The 20,139-nt window shown below is 32.4% G+C and overlaps 1 protein-coding gene across 1 annotated transcript in view; it reads left to right on the forward strand.

Moving 5' to 3' along the window:
- The window catches only part of LOC129225299 (uncharacterized), a 29,669-nt gene extending 12,538 nt beyond the window's left edge, over window positions 1–17,131 (forward strand). The window contains exons 4-5 of the mRNA XM_054859889.1: window positions 12,221–12,314; window positions 16,960–17,131. Coding sequence (XP_054715864.1) covers window positions 12,221–12,314; window positions 16,960–17,107 — 242 coding nt within the window. The 3' untranslated portion in view covers window positions 17,108–17,131. The remainder of the gene's footprint in view (window positions 1–12,220; window positions 12,315–16,959) is intronic.
- The last annotated feature ends 3,008 nt before the right edge of the window (window positions 17,132–20,139 follow it).

A 20,139-nucleotide genomic window follows, 5' to 3' on the forward strand; every position in this document is an offset into this window, starting at 1 on the left:
GAAACAATCGCTACTTTCATTCGTTTTCTGATTTAACTGAAAGAACTCAAAACACACCGCGTTGACGTGATTAAAAATCGAGCTTCTTCCTTACCCATAAAAGTAAAATAGCAATAAATATAAAAAACAAAGTAATATTCAGTTAGAAACGAAAGCACGACAGTTAAGCGTATCAAAATTTGATAAATTTCCAAAATATGAAATTTCACTTGTATAAAAAGATTTATCAGTTAATATATCTTTCTTTCTTTCTTTCTTTTTTCTTTTTTTTTTTTAACGTAGTCTAAAGCTTTTTCTATATGGCTGTTGAAATACAAATGGTTTTAAAAATTGTAGCCGCCCATTGCTTTAGTTATTTTGGAAAATTTCAATTATTGCAGGTTCTTGTTGCGATTTAAAATGCTACCAAATTTGTGGAGTAATCATTTTGGGATATCTTGGATAATGCTCCCCCTCCCTGCTTTGTAAAACTGTTCATTTATAATTTTCTCCAAAGAGATATTGTTGCCAAGTTTTGAAATATTTTTGGTGACCATAAAATAATACTAAATATTTTCTTCCGATATAAGTAGTAAAACTTGGCCAGTGTTTGAAATTGCTCACAAAGACAAACTAATGGAAGTTTTTGTGCTGTTTATAGATTTGCCTAATTTGATTAGAGGATTTTTTTACATTTCGACAAAAGTTTTAAAGATTCTTTTAATTGCGATATTTTGGTTATTTGGTGAAATGAAAGCCGACAAACATTATTACGTAATCTTTGGTTGCAAAAACAGCGCCAGTTTAAAAGATTGACTTATGTAATAATTGATAATTGAATCGTTGTGATTAATTATTACTATGTTCTTATTTCGATGAAGTTTAATATATATATATATATATATATATATATATATATATATATATATATATATATATATATATATATATATATATATATATATATATTAAGTAACTGATTTCCAATTGTACGTTTGATGCATAAACTCGTTAGTAAGTAATACACTTACACATATTTTGAAAAGACTTTTCTCTAAGAATAGGGAAAAATAGGCTTTTCTGCCTATATGCTCAAGCCCAAGTGGTCAAAATCTCTTATGTGATTGAGAAAAATGGATGTCGTATTTGAAATCAGAGCATCCAATAGAATAAAAGTCACTCATTACCGTACAATCACTTTTTCATGACCCGAATTTTGCAAGCCTGTGTAGTTTTAGACGATAAACACTTTCTATTTTCAAACTGCTGCCAAAATCAATTGTCTTTTTACTTAGCACCGTTACCGATTATTGGCATAGATGAGGACAAAAATCCTAAGAAAGCAATAAATTTCTTGCTTGCTCCAGAGAAGCCTTGATTCAAAATTTTCATTATGATTGCTATTAATATTGCTGTTGTAAGGCAACGAATTTTTGCAACAATGGGTTTTATATTTAATCATTTAATGGGGAAATTACATGAAATTTACTGTTTTCCATCATAACTTTTTTAAACTAAATTTTTTAGGAATAAATTTTAGCCTAAGTTACTTCCTGACAATGTAGCTATCTATGGTGAAAAAAAGATGGTTGAAATCGATCCAGTAGCTTTGAAGATTATCCCGGATATCCTTACATACAGAAGTAGCCATTTATGCATATAGATTAAGCGAGAATCTTAGTTTAATTTTTTTCCATTAAATTAAGGATTCTCCTTTCTTTTTTTTTTTTTTTTTTTTTTTGTAAGTAGATGATGATTTATTTTGTCATTAATGAAAATGCAAATAATAATACAGAGTAGACATTGAACAGCTTAAATTAACTGTCAGTAAAAAAAATATTTTTTTTTTTTTAACTTCTTGAAAATATTACAGATTCAATGCAGTTGTTAGTTTTATTTTTAAAATGGATGTAATAGAGCGGACTATAGAAAATTTTGGGACATAAATTAAAAATATATATATATATATATTGAGGATTTATTTTTTGGTAATGATATTGCTATTACCATTTTTATGTGAAATCACGTTTTTCGTCCTAGTGGTTTAAAGCTGGGACAATTAATATTCTCCTTCTCCTTAAATAAAATATTTTTATGCATATGTCATAAAATTATTTTGTTTTGCCAGTACAAAAAGTGGATTGCACGTCGTTTTGTTTGGATTTATATGTCATAATTTAAGTACAAGTCATTGGTAATTGATCATCTGAAATAAATGGCGAATCAAGTTAAAAAAATATTAATTCCTGGTAATTATTAAAATAGATGTGAAAATTCCAAAGTGTCGGGCCTTATTTGTTCTGTTTTCTCTAGAATGACCCTGTTACATCACAAAGACAATGCCCTTAAAAAAATTAGGAGGCGTTAACCCTCCGAAACTCGCGTAAAAAGAAGAACCCGAGAACACGCATGCAAGAATTTTGCTCTATTATACCTACTTCCTTCAAATTCAATAACTATGGAATGTAACTGATTTATTCACTTATTTTAGGTCATTTAGATACATATCTGATTCAATATTTGACGAAACAAAGTAAAATCAAGTTTTCGATAAATCACCCTAGCATTCGCATGAAAAGAAATTCCTCAAAAGGCAACAAATTGCCCCATGAATATGCGGTTTTGAACAAGAATAACAATAACCACAAACTCGTTGAGATTCAGAATTGTACTAACCAGGCATTAATAAGAGGGCACTATTTTTAAAATGGCGACAAAACAAGAAAAGTCTTAACTTGTGTGTGTTACGTCCTGGTAGCGTACAGCGTCGTCCAAATATTGCACAAAGGGATTGCGTATTAAATTTTAAATAGATGTCCTGGGAGGCCATGGTGGCTGATCAGAAAGGCAAAGAACTCGTAGCTGAAGGGTTCCGTGTCCGATGCGAGCCGGTCAAAGATCCTTCGTGTTTGTTAATTGCGACTGGGGCATGTTAAATATTTCGTAGTCACAAAGTCCTAAGAAGGAAACGATACCTCAAAGGGTGCAGGGTAACGGATTTCTCTGCCTATAGTCCAGATATAAAAAAAAACACAGCTCTCTTCAGAACTCCATCCAATCAGTTAAACTACAAATAGTTGTAAGTACGGGGACCCTGGAGTGTGATAATGTCTTGGGCTGTCATCACTGTGGCATGGATGCTATTTTTGAGTTCATCTAATGCTTTTTGGGAATAGGGGTGCATAAAAAAGGTCATTAATGTGCCTCAAAAGCAGTGCAAGAACAGATGAACCACATGTGTATTGTAACACACACAAAAAAAGGCTTTGTCACCATTTTAAAAATACTTCTCTCGCATTACCACACTGTTGAAAGAATTCTGAATCTTGATGTGTCTGTGGTTATTCTTGTTAAAACTAGAAAGTCGCCCGCCAAGGTATGACAGGTGAAAATTGCTTCTACATTTGAATGAAGCCATTGCCTGTTTAGTGACATTTTGATAGCTGAAATTGTAACCCTAAATCCAGTGGATTCACCCTAAACTTCAGTAGGTAGCGTTCAATGTTGACCATTTTTTCGTTTCTTCATTCCCCTGAAATGACAATGTCTTACCAGTAAAACAGTTAAGTATACACTGCAAAAAATAATTGTTGTTTTTATAGTAATATACTACTTTTTCCTACAGTTTAATACTGCTCTGCCAAATAACAGAGAAAAACTGTAAAAATATTTTAGATTGCGCAAAACGATGCGCAAAAGCTGTTTCTTTCATACGGGAACAGAAACTAATGAATTCAAGATATTGGCAGCCATGTTTTTTGATGATTCGGGTGTGCTGAGGCAGGACTGCTCAACTGTAATCCAAATTAAAGGTAAGTGCTGGTTATATTATTCATTCCCTTTTCCTCAAAATATAGTTTTCTTTATCATCGAGAATGTATGTAAAATAACAGTTTATTTTGAAATCGCAATTCTTATCCCAATATTCGTTGATGCTGACTTTGCAATTTCTTATAGTTGCTAAGTTGCAGCGATTGCTTTCTAGCAAAAATCTGAGTAGTTGTTGTGATTCTGAATATTTTACTGCACGTGTGATAGTTTTTAAACATTTTCTGAAACTCAAATTTTATTTAAAAATAAATCAATTCCTTTCTTGATCGTATTTAAAGTTATTAGAACATTAAACTTTGTGTACGATTACATTTTGTGTTATATACTATGTCCGTACTTAAAACTTGAATTTTTATGTTCTCTAGTGATTTTTTAACATATCGCGATTGACTTCTTTCTTCTGTTTTTTTTTTTTTTTCTTTCCTATGTTCAGTTTTAAATTCTTTAACATTTTGCATTTAACCATTTTAATGAAAAACTTTACGTTATAGCGTCAGTAGCTTTTATATTCTGTACATAATTCGATTAATAAACTGTAAACAAATAAAATAACAACGTGACAGAGAGACATGCAAACAGTATACAATGTACTGATATTTTTTGTTGAAGAATTTGACACTGTGGAAATACAATACTCTGATGTCTGAACGACTCAAAATTCTCTGAAATCTGGAGCCAGCTTTTCATACTTATCGGTCGAAAGTAAAATGATAATAATTAAAAAAATCATCAATAAAGAACTCAAAAAAAAAACTAAATAAATAAATAAAAAAATATATATATATATATAAAAAAAAACTTAAAAAATAAGCATCTTAAAATACAAACACGAAACCCTTGTGTTTTAAAAGTTTTATATTTGCGTCAGCAGGAAATTAAAGTTTTACTTCAGGAAAATTGCACTAGTACCATTGAAATTTGTGAACATAAAAATAATTTTAGAAACTATATTTAAAGGCACTCGATTGGAGGTCACGGAAAGTCTCTATGACCTCCCCAAAAATGCCATATTGGGAAAATTTTGTCTGGCTATTCGGCAAATTTGGGGACATAATTGTAATGTTGCGATTTTTAAATTTTCGAATGACCAAATTTCATTAGATATTGTACTTAATTGTGCGTACTTAATGTGTGCATTCACCAAAATTTTATTAATCGGCAAATATTTAAGTTCCATTTGGCAAATTGAGATTATACGTCTTCCCAACATATTTAAGTTCAGGCCGTGCCTGGCTATATTTTAAAAATTTCGGCTTTTCATTTCTGATCTGGAAGTGTTTCGTTCTCGTCAAAATTACAGCTTTTAAATTTAAAGTAGAATATTTACATTATCATGCATTGTTTGTCATATTTTATTCGCTTTGATGGACATGCTCATTTAGAAAAGTAGATGCTCGAGAACTACAGTAGAATTTGAAACTCTTATAACCTTGAAACTCATCAGTTTCCTTACATTTTAACTTTTAGAACACTTTGAGTCTTAAATTTTGGCATCAACGTGTTCAGGATGAAGACAAAAAGTATATTATAAATAATGAAAAGTGTGATTCTGTACTTCACTGTCTTTCACTGCTTATCAAAAGTAAAAATATGTCAGATTGTTATCCGTGTAAAATGAAAAAATCGGAGAATTTCGTTTAAACCTGTAACGGAGATTCAAGCCAACGCCCGGTAAGATCTTTTGCATTTGAATACGATGGGTTCCTTAGCAGTTGAGTTCTTTAAAAGGGGGGGGGGATTATTTTCACAATAATAGACGATTTTTCAAGAAACTCTCCAGTTTATTTCTTCAAGAAGAAAAGTGAGGTTTAAGAACACTTTGTCAGGTTTCAAAAGATAAGAGAGATTTGTGGCAAAGCTCCGATAACGGAAAGGAATTTCTGAACTCCCGGTTTGAAATTTACCTTAGCGACCAAAGCATAAGAATCGAAAAAACCAACAAATCCTCTAGTTAACAAAGTAGCGTCATAGAACACTATAAGTTAACATTAATGAATGGAAACTTTTAAATGAATCGAATGTGCCTCAGCAGTTTTGAGCCGAAGCAGCTATGTACTTCCACTGCTTACGGACTAGAGCGATTTTAAAAGGGAAAACCAAACCCTTTTTTGAGTTTTTTGGAGGAAGAAAGCCATCTATTAAACAAAACCTATTAACAAAAACAAAACGCTCTCCAGCAATTTCCTTTTTTTTTTTTTTATTGATGCTTTCTCTTCAATTTTTGTGTATAAGCTACATTGGTTCCATTTCCAAACTAATGTTTGCAATGCGTATCTATATGCGGATTTAAAAGAGGAGATTTGTGAGACAAGCTGATGGGTTTGTCGATCCCTGAAATCTAAATTTTGTCTGTTAATTAAATGCAGGGATAAGTATTATTCTATTAACACGACGGTTCTAAAGTCCGAATCGTGAAACCGAGGTTTATTGTTCTGAAAATAACATTGAATATGACACAAAATATTTTAATTTCACTTGTGATGATAATTCAAGAAAAGTATAGGATTTTTATGAAGATAGGGGGGGATAATTCAAGTATGCTAGAAGCTAACATTTCCGAGATTTAAAATTGGCAAAACGGAATGGCTCAAGAAATTAAGGTGATATGAGAAAAAAACGTTTACGTATTGGTTCCACTAAATGAAAGTTTTAGAAAGAAAAAATTGTACAGATGGTTTTTTTTATTTAAAAACAAATGAGCAGAATGAAATAATGCGCTTCAAGACCAGACTGGTAATTTTAAATACCCACCAGGTGGGGGGGGGGTACTTTTCGGAAGTGTTCTCTTTTGAATTTTTGTGTATAAGCTACATTGAGTCCATTTCCATGTAGATGTTTGCAATGCATATCTATATGCGATGTAAAAGAGGAGATTTGTGAGACAACCTAAAAGGTTTGTCCGTCCCTGAAATCTAAATTTTGTCTGTAAATTGAATAAATCATTGTCATTCTGATACAGATTACGCCTCGAGTCACGACGACCGGATTTCAATGGGGGGGGATGAAAGCGGAGTATATTTCAATTAGTGAATAATCTAAGGATGTGGGTTAAAGGAATTTTAAATCAATTGGCTACGAAAAGAGTTCAGAATTTTAGATTGTCACAGTACAGAGTACTATTAATGAATCTAGTTACAATCGATTTTTCTAGTTCTGCAATAGAAAATTTCAGAACTAAGCAGATTGATGTGGGGTACTATTTCCTGAGGAATTTGATTGATAAAAATGAATTTGGAATACAATTTGTTGAAACTAAAATAATGTAGCTGATTGTTTTACAAAACCTTTCTCTAGGGAAAATTTACATAAAGCTTGAATTGCAATGACATATTTTTCTAGAGTTTTTTTTTTTTTCTTTTTCTGAAATGTTTCAGTTATTCCATTATGTTTAACTTACAATTTGTGCACACAAACGGATGGCCTGTAATATATTTCTATTTTTTTTATTCATGTCTTAAAGAATTTCATTCTAGCCGCCTGAATTTCCTTCATCTAAATTTATTCACTAATGCAATATTATTTCTAGGAGTTTAGTGGTATGCAAATGTAAAGAACTACGTAACTTGTGACCAGAATTGAATGGGTGGTCTCATTTTATCAAGATGGCAGTTCGTGGTTGTGTTCCGCTTGGAATTTCAAAGAAGCGTCTAGTCTGAACGATGTTGCGATGATTCACTTAGTGACATGAATGCTGGTATTGGAAGTTTATAAGTACCTTTTTCATTTATATTTTTATGTTTTAGGATGTAATTTGTAATCACAAATGCTTTTGAGTTTTAGAGCGTTCTTAGGCACTAAAGCCTATCCTACGGACTGTATGCCATATTGGGCCCCTAAAGCTGATTTTTGTGTGCCCGTTGTCAGGTTTTATGTTACAATCAAGAACTATGTATTGGAACAAGATAAACTAAATTTTTTTTTATTTAAATGTGATGGATCATACAATTCATTTACGTCTGGGTTTTTTAAACTTGTAAAATTCAACATTGGTTTTTATGGGTAGTTGAATATTATCATTTCAAGAATTACCGGAATATAGAAATTTCTGTTGCTAGTGCTAAATTAAACGTAATTTATTTCATTATTTATTTATTTTTTATTTTTATTTTCCAGTAAATTTTAGAGCACTGATTCTTTGTTTTTACATGTTATTAAAATTGAAGGAACCAAATCAGAATGTTAAGTACTTTATTATTTATTGTACGTATGTTTGTAAAAATTTAAAGGAACAAAATTTAAAGTCAACTTCATAATAAGAGCAACAATAAAGTTTAGAGTTTAAAATACGATGTATTACAGCGTATGAAACTTTCTTCGTATATTCAGACTTGTGACACTTATCAAACAGAATTATAGATTATTTTTATTATTATGCAAATAAAAAGCAGTTTTTTTGCAAATGTGAGCATATTTAAATTTACAGTTAAAAGAGGTGCGGTCCTCTGTCAAGCATTTCCAAGAAGGGTAGCATTGTTTACAACAAGGACGGCGGGCCAAATGTGGACTTACAATTTCTTAATGATTAGAACTGGCAGTATCAGATTTAATCTATTTCTTGACATGTTTGTCGATTTATTCTTTTGTTAAAAACTTTCAACTTTTCTGATCGATTTTCACTTTTTACTGAATTGACTTTAAGCCATCTTGATTTTGGGAATATAGAATTGTTTCTTCCGGGTTTCAGGTAAATTCTGAAAAACTTAAAGATAAATTGTCTAAATCCTATCAAAAGAAGTAGCACTTTAAAAAAAAAGTCGCTGGTGGATTAAATAGGGACATCGATAGCTGTTCAAAACGGGGGGGGGGCGTCCACATTTTGAAAGACATAAAATATAAATGAAACATCTTAAATTATGCTTAAATATTAAGACAGATATAAGATAGAATGCTCTTACGGTATTATTTTATTTCAACTCAAATGATTTTTTTATGCAATTCCTTAGTACTTAGAAAAAAGCTTCAAAAAATTAAATTTAAACAATATAATAACACAATTGTGGAATAAAATATATGAAAAAAAATATTTTAAAAAATTATAAGTAAAATATTTCATATTAAGTACAGAAATCTAAATAATTATTTTACATCACACATTGTTTCACATTCAGATTTCTAATAATGGGCAGCTGTCAAAGAAAAAGAATATGAAGCTGGTATCAGTTGAACATAGCTCGAGCTGTTAACAAGTGTTGGAATGGAATATAAGTTTAAAAAAACGAAAAAGAAAGAAAACACATCTACGGTTTTCAGTGCTACTATAGCAACTCGGGGAGGGGGGGGGGCTAAAAGAGGCTAGATGCAGTATTCATTGTTTTAAATGAATACCTCAATATTTCCCAATTGGTTGTCTTAAACGTCGACCTTGCTCCATCTTCTAAAAAAATAATTCTCTACCGCATCCTAATTATTGCTTTGAAGTAAACATATTGCAATCCAATAATCTGTAGCCTATTATAAGAAGAAACTAGTTTCAAGTTTTATTATCCTTAAGATATATATTCTCCCAATCACCGATCACTTCAGTTATTCGATCGAAAAAACTAAATATTACTCTTAATCAACGGTCTCCTATGTATTACAAAATCCTTCACAACTACCGAAAGTTAGAAGGATTTTTTAAAATTGTATTTCAGAAACCAGTATAAATGCATTTCTTGACATGGAAGATAAAATGTAAGATTATGATCTTTCTTTTTTCTTTTCTTATGTAAAGTATTCAGATTAGGTCTATTTTAATTAGACACTAATAAACCACCGTTTCAATTGCGTAGTTTCCAAATTGCTGCACAGCAGTTTTTTTTTTTCTCCTTAAAGCAACCTATTTAGCGCTTAACTGGTTCCTGAAATAAACGATTCAATTACAATTTAGGTATATGTTAAGCGGTTTAAAAATAAAAGCAACTTCCCGGGGCAATCTTAATTTCAGATCATTCAGATTCATAATTTTAATCATTTTAGGGCGTATTTTTATACCTACGTAATTTGATTTTTCCATGAATGTTTTTTGGTGTCCACAAGTTTTATGAGATTCTAACAATTTTTATTTTGACAGATGCTTTCATGATATAAGGCCTAATGATGGTACCTAAGTCGGCAAAGATGTCACAAAGAAGAATCAAGTTTGTAATATAAAAATGTTGACGTTGAAAAAATTAGCATTCAGTTTTAAATGAATTTCTGCAATTTCACTGTAAAAACTACTAATCGATATTTATAGGTGATGTATACGAAATAAAATAATTTGGCAATTTTTAATGGTGTGAATGTTTCATTTTTTCTCATGAAAACAGTATAACATAATATAAAGTTATATAATTTTTGGAGTAGTAAAACCAATTTTTAACTTTAATACTAGTACTCATAAACCTGCAGATTTTATTATACCGAGTAAAAAATTGTTTCTGTTTAGTAGTTCTGGAATTTTAAACCGTCACATATTTATAGTTTTCATCTATGTAAACTTTAAAAGGTTAATAGGATAAAGTATTATCTAATCTATAATAATCAGTTTAGAATAAAAACCATTCTGTGCAGTCTAAATGCTGTATACTGCACATATGGTGTGAAATAAAATTAGTTTGTTACTAATATTTCTCAAATAAAGTAGATCCAAATGCAACTTATAACATTAAAAAAAGAAGAAAACCATGAAAATATTCTGTTTTACCATAAAAGAAAAATAAATGCACATAATTGCATGCATAAAGTTAAAATAAACTTAAAGGTTTAATGGATTGCATATTGCAAAACATTTCCCTCGTTATGATGCACATTTTAGCATTACAATAATGAAAAAAGTACTTTTAGTGAAGATACGATGTAGTATTTTCAGTTATATATAAAAAACTTTCTCATTTTTACTACCTTCATGGATCAAAAAGTTTTGTATTATGAAAAAGCTATAACTGTTCTTAAAATAAAGTTTCAGACCATATTTTGCAATTTCCCTCTATTTGTAAATTTTTAAGTCTGCAATAGAGCTAAAAGTTTTTTGTAGAAATGAAAATGCACCACTTTTTCTTCTTCAACAGGTGTTTATAAAATATTGAGATGGGGCATTGATTTTTTTTGTGTACATGGAAATTAATATTAATAAAACATATATTTAGCAGCAGTTAACTATTTTTATGTAAAAGTGTTTTATATTTCTTTATTTGTCACTTTTCATAGCTGAAAACATTATTTTTGTTGTTGAAAAACTTTAGAAAAGGAACAGATTTTGTATGTAGGGTGATTTCTACAACATACATACAGAATCAAATGCTTTACTTTTCTATATTGTTCTTCAGCTGTAAAAGCAGTGATTTCGACTATGAAAAGAGACAACGATAGGGTGAAAAACCCTTTTGCATAAAAATTGATAACTTTATTTTATGGTTTACTGCTGTTAATTTTACTGTACAAATCATTTATAAAACCGTATACTACTGCTGCTTTTATGGCGCAATTCAGTTGATTCCGCAGCATAATACTGCTAACTTTACAGTTTGATACTGTTAATTTTGCAGGGCAATTCCGTTACAAAACAGTATATTACTGTTAATTTTACATATTATCTCTGTTAAATTTACAGGTCAAGTCATTCCTAAAACGGTATATTACTGCTAATTTTACAGTTTGATACTGTAAGTTTTACAGGGCAGTTCTATTAAAAAGCAGTATATTAGTGCTAATTTTACAGTTTGATACTGTAAGTTTTACAGGGCAGTTCTATTGAAAAGCAGTATATTACTGCTAATTTTACAAATTAATCATTGTTAATTTCACAGGGCAACTCCATTAAAAGACAGTATGTTACTGCTAATTTTACAGTTTATATCTGTAAATTTCACAGTAAAAGTCTGTTATACAACATTATATTACTGCAAATTTTACAGTTTAGAATTGTAATTTTTGCAGTTTTTCTTTGGAATGTGAGCTGCCAGTATTTTACTGTAAAAACAACAGCTTTTTTTTTTTGCAGTGTATAGTTGCCGGATCGAGTTCAGCCTTGTCACAATAAAGCCTTTCCCTGCATGTTAAACATTACTAAAGCATATTGTCAAATTATCATGCCTTGGCGCGAGTTTCACAGTTGAAACACGTGGGTTACTCGATCATCGGCTATTATTTATATGAAGACTGCATATTCATACGACGATTCGTTGCTTTTTCGTCCAGCGTCGTCCCGGTAATGTCCTGGGATGCGGTGGTGGCTGATCGATAAGGCGTCAGACTCGTAGTTGAAAGGTTCCATGTTCGATGCCAATTTATCAAAGACTTTTCTAACGCGCGGTACTTTTTCTTCATGGTGGGAGCGCCTTGCTCGCGGCGCGAGTTCTAGGGGTTAATGATGGTTATCTTGAAAATTATTTCTCAGTTTCTTCTCAGATCAGAAAAAGTCGTACTAAAAAAAACTTCTCTTTTTCAGACTACTTGGAACACATAATCTGCCTGAATGAACAGATCGAGGAAAGGAGTAGCGTATGTACGGATTTCTTGAATCCTCCTCCTGGCACTACTACGTAAGTCAAATATTACTACATTGATAGTGCAGTGCCGGCTAAAAAAATCTTTACATTTAACTGGTAATTAAACATTTCACCTGCAAATTTCTTGTCATGATTTTATTGGCATGATCCCTAGCGATTTGACCGAATATTGAATAATATTGAATATTCGGCCTAGATTGTGGCCGAATATTCAGTATTCGGCCAAATCACTGGAGGTCACGCTAATTAAGTCATGACAGGAAGTTTGCATAAAAGCTTTTAATTGCCAACCAATTTTTTTTTTTTTTTTTTTTTGCCGGCATTGTATGCCTTTTTTTTTAATTCTCATCGCCTTTGTAATGGTCCATATATTTTTTTCCGGCACTATATGCCTTCTTTTTAACAGTCTCATCGCCTTTCTAATGATCCAAAGCCCTTTAAATTAACAGTCAAGGTAAACCGACGGTAAGACGTGAGACTAGTGACTGAAAGATCTTGGGTTTGATACTGGCCGGTCAAAGATCCTCCGTAAATTGTGACTGATTAAACATATGGTAGTCACAAACTCTTTAAAGTTCCCATTCTAAATCAATACCTTTGAAGGTACTGGACAGGGAATTCTCGTCTCCTGGTCAGGATCAAAACAGTTGTCTTCAAGGCCCATTCCAACCGGTAAAATCGAGTGCGGTGGTAGTCGAGGCCGTAGCCAGCGGGAGGGAAGTCATAACTCCCCCCCCCCCCAAGAAATTTTCAAAGTTTCACATGCTAGGGAAAAAAAAGCCAAATATTTCGTTTTTCGGATTTTAACTTGGAAAAAATTAAGCTGTCAACATTCCTCTCTCTGCCCCCCATATTACCAAAGATCGTCTAAAATTTTGTTTTTTAGGGTTCAATTCCAAAAAAAATCCGGGGGCGCGCCCTCGAAAATTACCGAAAAGTGGCTCCCAAACCTTTTTCCCACTCATTATCAAAGATCTTCTAAAATCTGCCTTTTTGAAAGCTAACTTCAAAATTTTTCCGGGGGAATGTCTTTCCGCTCCTCCCCCCCCTCCCCCTTCTCTCCTTAACATCATTAAAGATTTTTTTTTTTTTTTCATTGAAAATTTTCTAGAGAAAAGTTTCAAAAACTCTTTCACCTAACATCATTGAAAGTCAACCAAAATTACGTTTTTGGAGCTTCAATTGAGAAAGATTACCGGTCCCTTAACCTTACCAAAGATGGTATATTACAATCGTGTTTTGAAGATTTCAATTTCAAAAAATTCCCGGGGATTGGCCTCGAATTCCTCTTTCCTCAAACATTTTTAAAGATCGTCTAAAACTGCGTTTTTGCAACTATAATTTCGCAAAATTTCGGGGGAGAGCCCCCGATCCCCCTCCTTTCACAGCATAATAGGTCATAATCAGTAATTGCATTTAAAAAGATTTGATTTCAAAAAAGAACCGTGGAACTCCCTGAACTTCCCTCCCCCCTTTTACATTACCAAAAATTGTCTAAAATGCATTTTTAAAGCCACAAATTAAGAAAATTTTCGGAGGTGGGTCCTTGAATCTCTTTCCCCCTTAACATCACCAAAAATATTTCAAACCTGCGTTTTTAGAGCTACAATTTAAAAAATTTCGTTGGAGAGCTCCCGAATTTATTTTATAAACATAATTAGGGATATAACAATTTCAGTTTCGAAAAATGGACGGGGAGCAACATCAAACCTCTTCTCCCTTTAACATTATCTAAGATCGTCAAAAATGATTTTTCAAGACTACAACTTTCTGGGGGATTCTCCCCCTGTAGTCAGGGCCGCGTCGTCCCTATGTGCAAGGTCGTGCAGCGCACGACGGCGCCAGAGTTAAAAATGCGCCTAGCTCTACCAATCAAAAATGCTCCAAATGAGTGGAAAAAATTCTCCAACCAAAAAAATAAAATATTGAACTTTTCATTACATCTAATAGTGATGGTGAAATTATACTGCTCATTAAAATAAGCAATCCTCCTCGCTGCCTTTCTAAAAGGAAAAATATTGCCATGTTGTGTCCAAACATGCTATTCAAAAGTGCAATCTTTTACACTGAAAACACATGATGCTAATTTATGCATACATGAGCATTTTTCTTCATTTGTGGAGCCGTGAATGCTGTTTCAGTATATCTATAATTTCACAAGCTTGAGCATACGAAGCGCAAGAAATTTGCTATTCCCCATTTTGGTTCTTGCAGTGAATATGTTGTATTGTAATTTATGCACCTCCAGAATGCTGAGTTGCATGCTTTTCAAAAATATTCTTTATTATTGAAGAGAAAGAAAACGCGTCTTAGGAAAACAAAGTGATTTTGATAAGAAAAAAATAATGATGTTGGGGAAAAACTTAAGTTCCTTTCAAAAAGAAATCTTTGAATTAAAAATTTTCAGTAGGTATAGCTAACTGTTCAGCTATTCCGACCTCCGTCCTATTTCTTTCCTTTTTTCTTTATTATTCTTCTTTTTAAAGTTCGTCTGAAAGTAAGATTGTCTTCAAAATGCTACTCCTCCATTCTCTCCGTCTCCCGCCGCCAAAAGAATTACGGAGCATCTCAAATTTCGTTTCCAGATCAGCATTTTCGCATAAGTTTCAGGGAAAGTCCTCGAATACCAAACAACATCGTTTGAAACTGCGTGCGAAAAACACCTAAAATTGCGTTTTTGGAGCTTCAGTGTCGAAAGATTGCCGACCCTAATGTTAGCAAATATGGTCTTTCAACCGCGTTTTTAAAACATTCGGGCAAGGGCCTCCGAACCGCCTTCCTTTAATATCAAAAAAGTTTAGGTTTTTGAAACATGATTTAGGTTTTTAAAACATGACTTACGTAAAATTTAAGTGAAATAGCCTCTGAACTTCTTTTCCTGATGCCATAGAATATTGTTTGAGTTTTTTTGGGCTTTAATTTTGAAATGTTTTCCAGGGGGAGCTCCAAAATCTCCTTCCCGTAAACATCTTTGAAGTTGTCTACAATTGCGTGTTTGGAAGTTCAATTTAAAAAAAACTGGTGGGGAGAAAAGGAATTGATTTCTGTCTGTTTTACAAAAAAAAAAAGTCGGGTAGAATTCCAGAGTTCCATCTCTTATTCTAACGTCAATAAATATGGCCTATAATCGCGTTTTAAGGCTTCAACTCTACAAATTTCTGCGGAGCCCCTTGTACCGTTTTTCCCCGAAACACCACCAAAGACCGTCTAAAATTGCGTTTTTAATGCTACAAATTTCAAAAAATGTAAAGGAGAATTTTTTTTCAACGTGCCCCTCTAAAACTATTTTGTAGTTGGCCACTGCTCCTGATGTCTTGTTTTGACAGGCATAACTGTTTTATTAATTATTTATCACTTAGAGATTAGATAGATACTCTCAGTGGCGTGATCTTTGATATTTCAAACATTTTCTTTTTTCCAAAATTCATTATTAGCATATCAGAGGAGCTGCTGAACTCTAAATAATTTCGAGGCATGAAGTAAAAACGTACACCATATTTCAAAATTAAATATTCACACATTTTTTTAATAAATTAAATGCCAAACGATTTTTTTTTCATTATATATTTGTTTACAAAATCTGTTTCCAGGTGTTCAATATATTTTCCCCAAAGGCCAGAGCATAAAGGCGCTCAAAAGACATTTGCACGACGGCGCCGATCAGGCTTGGCGCGGCCCTGCCTGTAGTTAAGACACATGTGATATAAAAAATTAAAAATTTCGAATCAAGAGGGAAAATCGAAAATCCTTTTAAAAGCCTTATATTATTAAAAATCAATGCCAAGTATTTTATTTGCTATTAAATAGAAACTGGCAACAGATAAAAAATTTTAAATTATTGCGTTTTATTTCCTTGTCGACCAACAATGAATTCGGTTATCAATCGCATGAGAAAAGGTTTAGCCGTTATTGAAATCTGCTTTTAAAAAACGTTATAATTCGAATTCTATGAAACATTGAAGTTCCAAACACATTTTATCAGACGCGGAAAAAAATTATCTTTATTTTGGTATTAAATTTTAAAATTTTCAACTATGTTTTCACTGCAAAAATCGCGAAAAACCTTTTAAAGGTTTCTAATTAATATCTTAGTTAATCAATGTCTTCCAAAGATGCAACCTAGCTAAGAACACTTTCGATCTACTCTCCTTTCGAACATTTTTTTTTCCAAAATTCGTCCATCCGTTAAGGCGCTAGAGTGCCACAGACAGCACAGATGCACAGATATACAGATATACAGACACGTCAAGCTTATAGCCCCCTTCCTTTGTGTGTCGGGGGTTAAAAAGAGGTCTTCAATTTCTGAAACCTACCATTCATTTTTCAACTTCGGCATGATCCTGAGAGTTGGATCATGCTGCGGCAACAACTTCTGACTAAGAGCAGCAAGTTTAAGTGTTGCGATAGTGTTGTGCACTTACTGGTGATCCAAAAGAAGGTTTTAACCCCTTAGCATTAGCATTTGAGTTCAACAGAAAATCGATACTTACAATATCGATCGATCAAAATAGTGATACTTTACTAACAATTAGTGATGAAACAACTACTACTTTAAATCATTTTTACCACCAAATATTTAATAGCAGTTCTTTCTTGGAAAAGGCGTCTATTCATTTGCATTTAAGCGCACTGGTTTCCTTTTTACTTCAAAGCAATTACAAATATTCTTATCCTGCAGGTGTTCAGCACAATTCAACAGTTATAAGTACTGTGTGGAGATGGATGTAAAACAATCTTGCGGAGAGAAGGCAACCAAAGTGTTCAAAGCCCTTTACGCGGCAAGACTCAGTTTAAACATAGCATCCTGTGAGTTTTTAGAGCACTAGAAATTAGTTTCAAGGAATCTGTTGTTTAATGTATCTGCTTAGAACTCCATAGTATGAATATTTGAAATGAATAAAGCACAAATTGTCTTGAAGACTTCCTTTTTGTCACTCTCATGTGGGGTTTCAATACCGGACCAAAAATGCAGTACCGGTATTCGTTTTTTTTTAACGTGATACCGGAATGCCGGTATTGATACCGGTATTAGATATTTCCCAAGAAACATTCAAAGACATAATGTTTGGTTGCCACATTTCATTATTTCGTTTAAAAAGTGCATTATTTACTTATTGTGAACAAGTATAATATAAAGGAATAAATATCATAATAAAAAAACAATAATAGCAAAAAAAACACTATGCTAATTTTCACTAAGCCTGGAACTCATTGTATTGAACAAACTTCCTGTATTTTCAGTAAGTTATACCATGCCTTGCCTTCAATCTTCGAGTTGAACCGAGCCATTGCTTCGGTCACTCGTCTGATCAGTGCTAATTCTATATTAGCTACCAGTTTGTTTGGCACTCTTGGCTTCCTTATGAGGTTTTCCACCTCCAGCTCAGTCACTTCCTATGCCGGACTGACAAGTGCTAATAAGCACGAAACTGCAGTTCTCGGCTGGAATGACTTAGCTGGCGGTGTGTTTCACATATTTCAAACTTCCTGTACTTGAAAATATTCTTTCTGAATTTATGCTGACCGGTGGCCGCGTCGTACCTCCTGTAGTTGCGTGGAAGTTCTTCATCTTCAAATAATTCGGTCTTTAACTTGTTGGTTTTGAAAAAAAAAACATTTTTGTGAGTGTGTAGGTGTTTCTTTTGTATTGAAGGTAGTTTTTTTTATTATTATTATTTATAGCTTTTGCAAATGTTTAAGGCATAAATACTATCTCGCTCAGTGTAAAACTGAATAGCCAAAGAAAGAACAGCACGCTAAAACCGATAACAACAAATTACTGTTTGTTATACTAACAAGAAAAAGTTTTTCTCAAAATTCAGTACAGTCGAAACAAATTTTTTTCTTTAATATCATAAAGAATAGCTGCATTTGATTGTTGGAATAAACTTCTCATAGCGCAACACTTAAATTCCGAAACTTTGATACATTAAAGATTAATTTTCACAAGAGGGCAGGTCTAAAAAATGGAGATTTTAAAAACGTGGTTCACATAAACTCACGAAAGTAAGACTCATCACAACTTCTAGTGATGAAAATATCATTATGCAATATTTCTGCTACTTTCATTCATTGATGTTCTATAAATTCGTGCTTTTGAAGCCAACTTTAACTTCAATAGATTGATTTTGGTACTGTACCTCATTGAAAAAGAAATTTATTTTTAAAATAACAGTATGTATCCAAATTATTAAATTCAAAACTCTTTAATTACAAGCTGTTTAATTTTTTTAGCCAATTCCGAAAATACTGGTATTTTAGCACAGCAAATACTGGTACTACGAATTTGTGAAAGAACTCCAAATGCCGGTATTCGGTATTCCGGTACATCGGTATTGGAATCACTACTCTCATCCATACGTATAATGTAGTCATCTAAAATCGTGCACTAAAAATTAAGCCGTTATTTACTTAATATTTTAAGAAATCTCTATCCGTGTAGACTTTGAATCCTTTTCATTTCCTCATCTCTCCTCATCCTCTAAAGATTATAACGTAAAACTAGTTTGTTATGCCATTCATCAATCAAAATAACTTCACAGTTGAACTTTTAACGTTTTCTTCTAAATTTAAAGCTAAAAATAATAAAATACACGAGAAAGCTAAAAGGACCGTGTAGTAGGGTAGGCAGAATAAAGAAATGTTTGATAAGTTTCTTCTAATAGCAAAAAAAAGTTGCGTATTGGCATCCTGAACATTACAAAAATAGTTTTAAAAATCTTTCTTTAGAGCGCTCATGAACTTAGAAAGTAAAGAAAAAAGTAAAAAATGGGCATTTTTAAAACTTTTTTACGAAATTACTAATGTTTTATTTTTACACTTCTTTCACCTATTTTTAAAAGTATTTATTCTTTCATAGTTTTTAGTTCGCGTATAAACCATTAATTTTGGCGAAATTCACTAGAAATCGACTTTTGTGGGGGGGGGGGGGGTACTGTACTTTGTATTTTATTACATTTACCTAGAATCCCCCCCCCCTTTCCCCAAAGATATGGCTGCATTTCATACACTATATCACCAAACGTATTAAGACATTTCTTTTAAGACGGAAATTCACATTTTTAACGATTTCTTGAGGGAATAGTTGACCAATTGTTTTGTAACTTTTTTCACATAAAAGGTAGGTTCCAGCTGTCACTTTCCAATAAAAGGTTAATTACCCATGCTTTTAGGGGATCAGCAACAAATTGAGGAAAACGAAAACGTTTTTTGATCATCCTTCATCGTAAATAGCAGAGAAAAAGCTGTAAATTTCAGAAATTAGTTAGCTAGCAATTTACAACTATTTTACTTACTTTCGAGGAAGTATCACCCATATTCACGAAAATATCAGCATTTCTTTCAAAAAAAACGAATTTTATGTAAAGGTTTTTGGCTCATAACACGCAAAGTTTTCCATCAAATCTTAACAAACTTCTAGAAAACTTGACAACATACAAGAAAAGTATCATACTGAAATAAAAGGGGGTTAGCTCCCCTTGGAGGGCTGACACCAACTGTTGGAACTGAAAATATAGAATTTAAATTGCAGAATATTCTCAATGTTTTGAGTTCTTGTTAAATTATTAATGCTTATGCAAATTAACCTTGTTCTACACTGGTGTAAGAAATTCAGAGAATTTTCAGATTTGATCAATTATTTCCTGAACTACTGGACCGATTTCAATGACATTTGGTATGAACATACATTGAAACAATACAAACCGAATAGCCATCAAAAATTTAAAATATTCACGCATAGTCATAAAAAACGCTCGTTATAGTCGGATGGTAAAAAACAGCGGTTGCAAAATTGAACAAAATAATCGGGTTAGTAGGGGATATGATCCCTTGTAACAGACAAATAGGCCTCGCAGTG

This window comes from Uloborus diversus, chromosome 6, assembly GCF_026930045.1.
Source record: "Uloborus diversus isolate 005 chromosome 6, Udiv.v.3.1, whole genome shotgun sequence".
NCBI lineage: Eukaryota > Metazoa > Arthropoda > Arachnida > Araneae > Uloboridae > Uloborus > Uloborus diversus.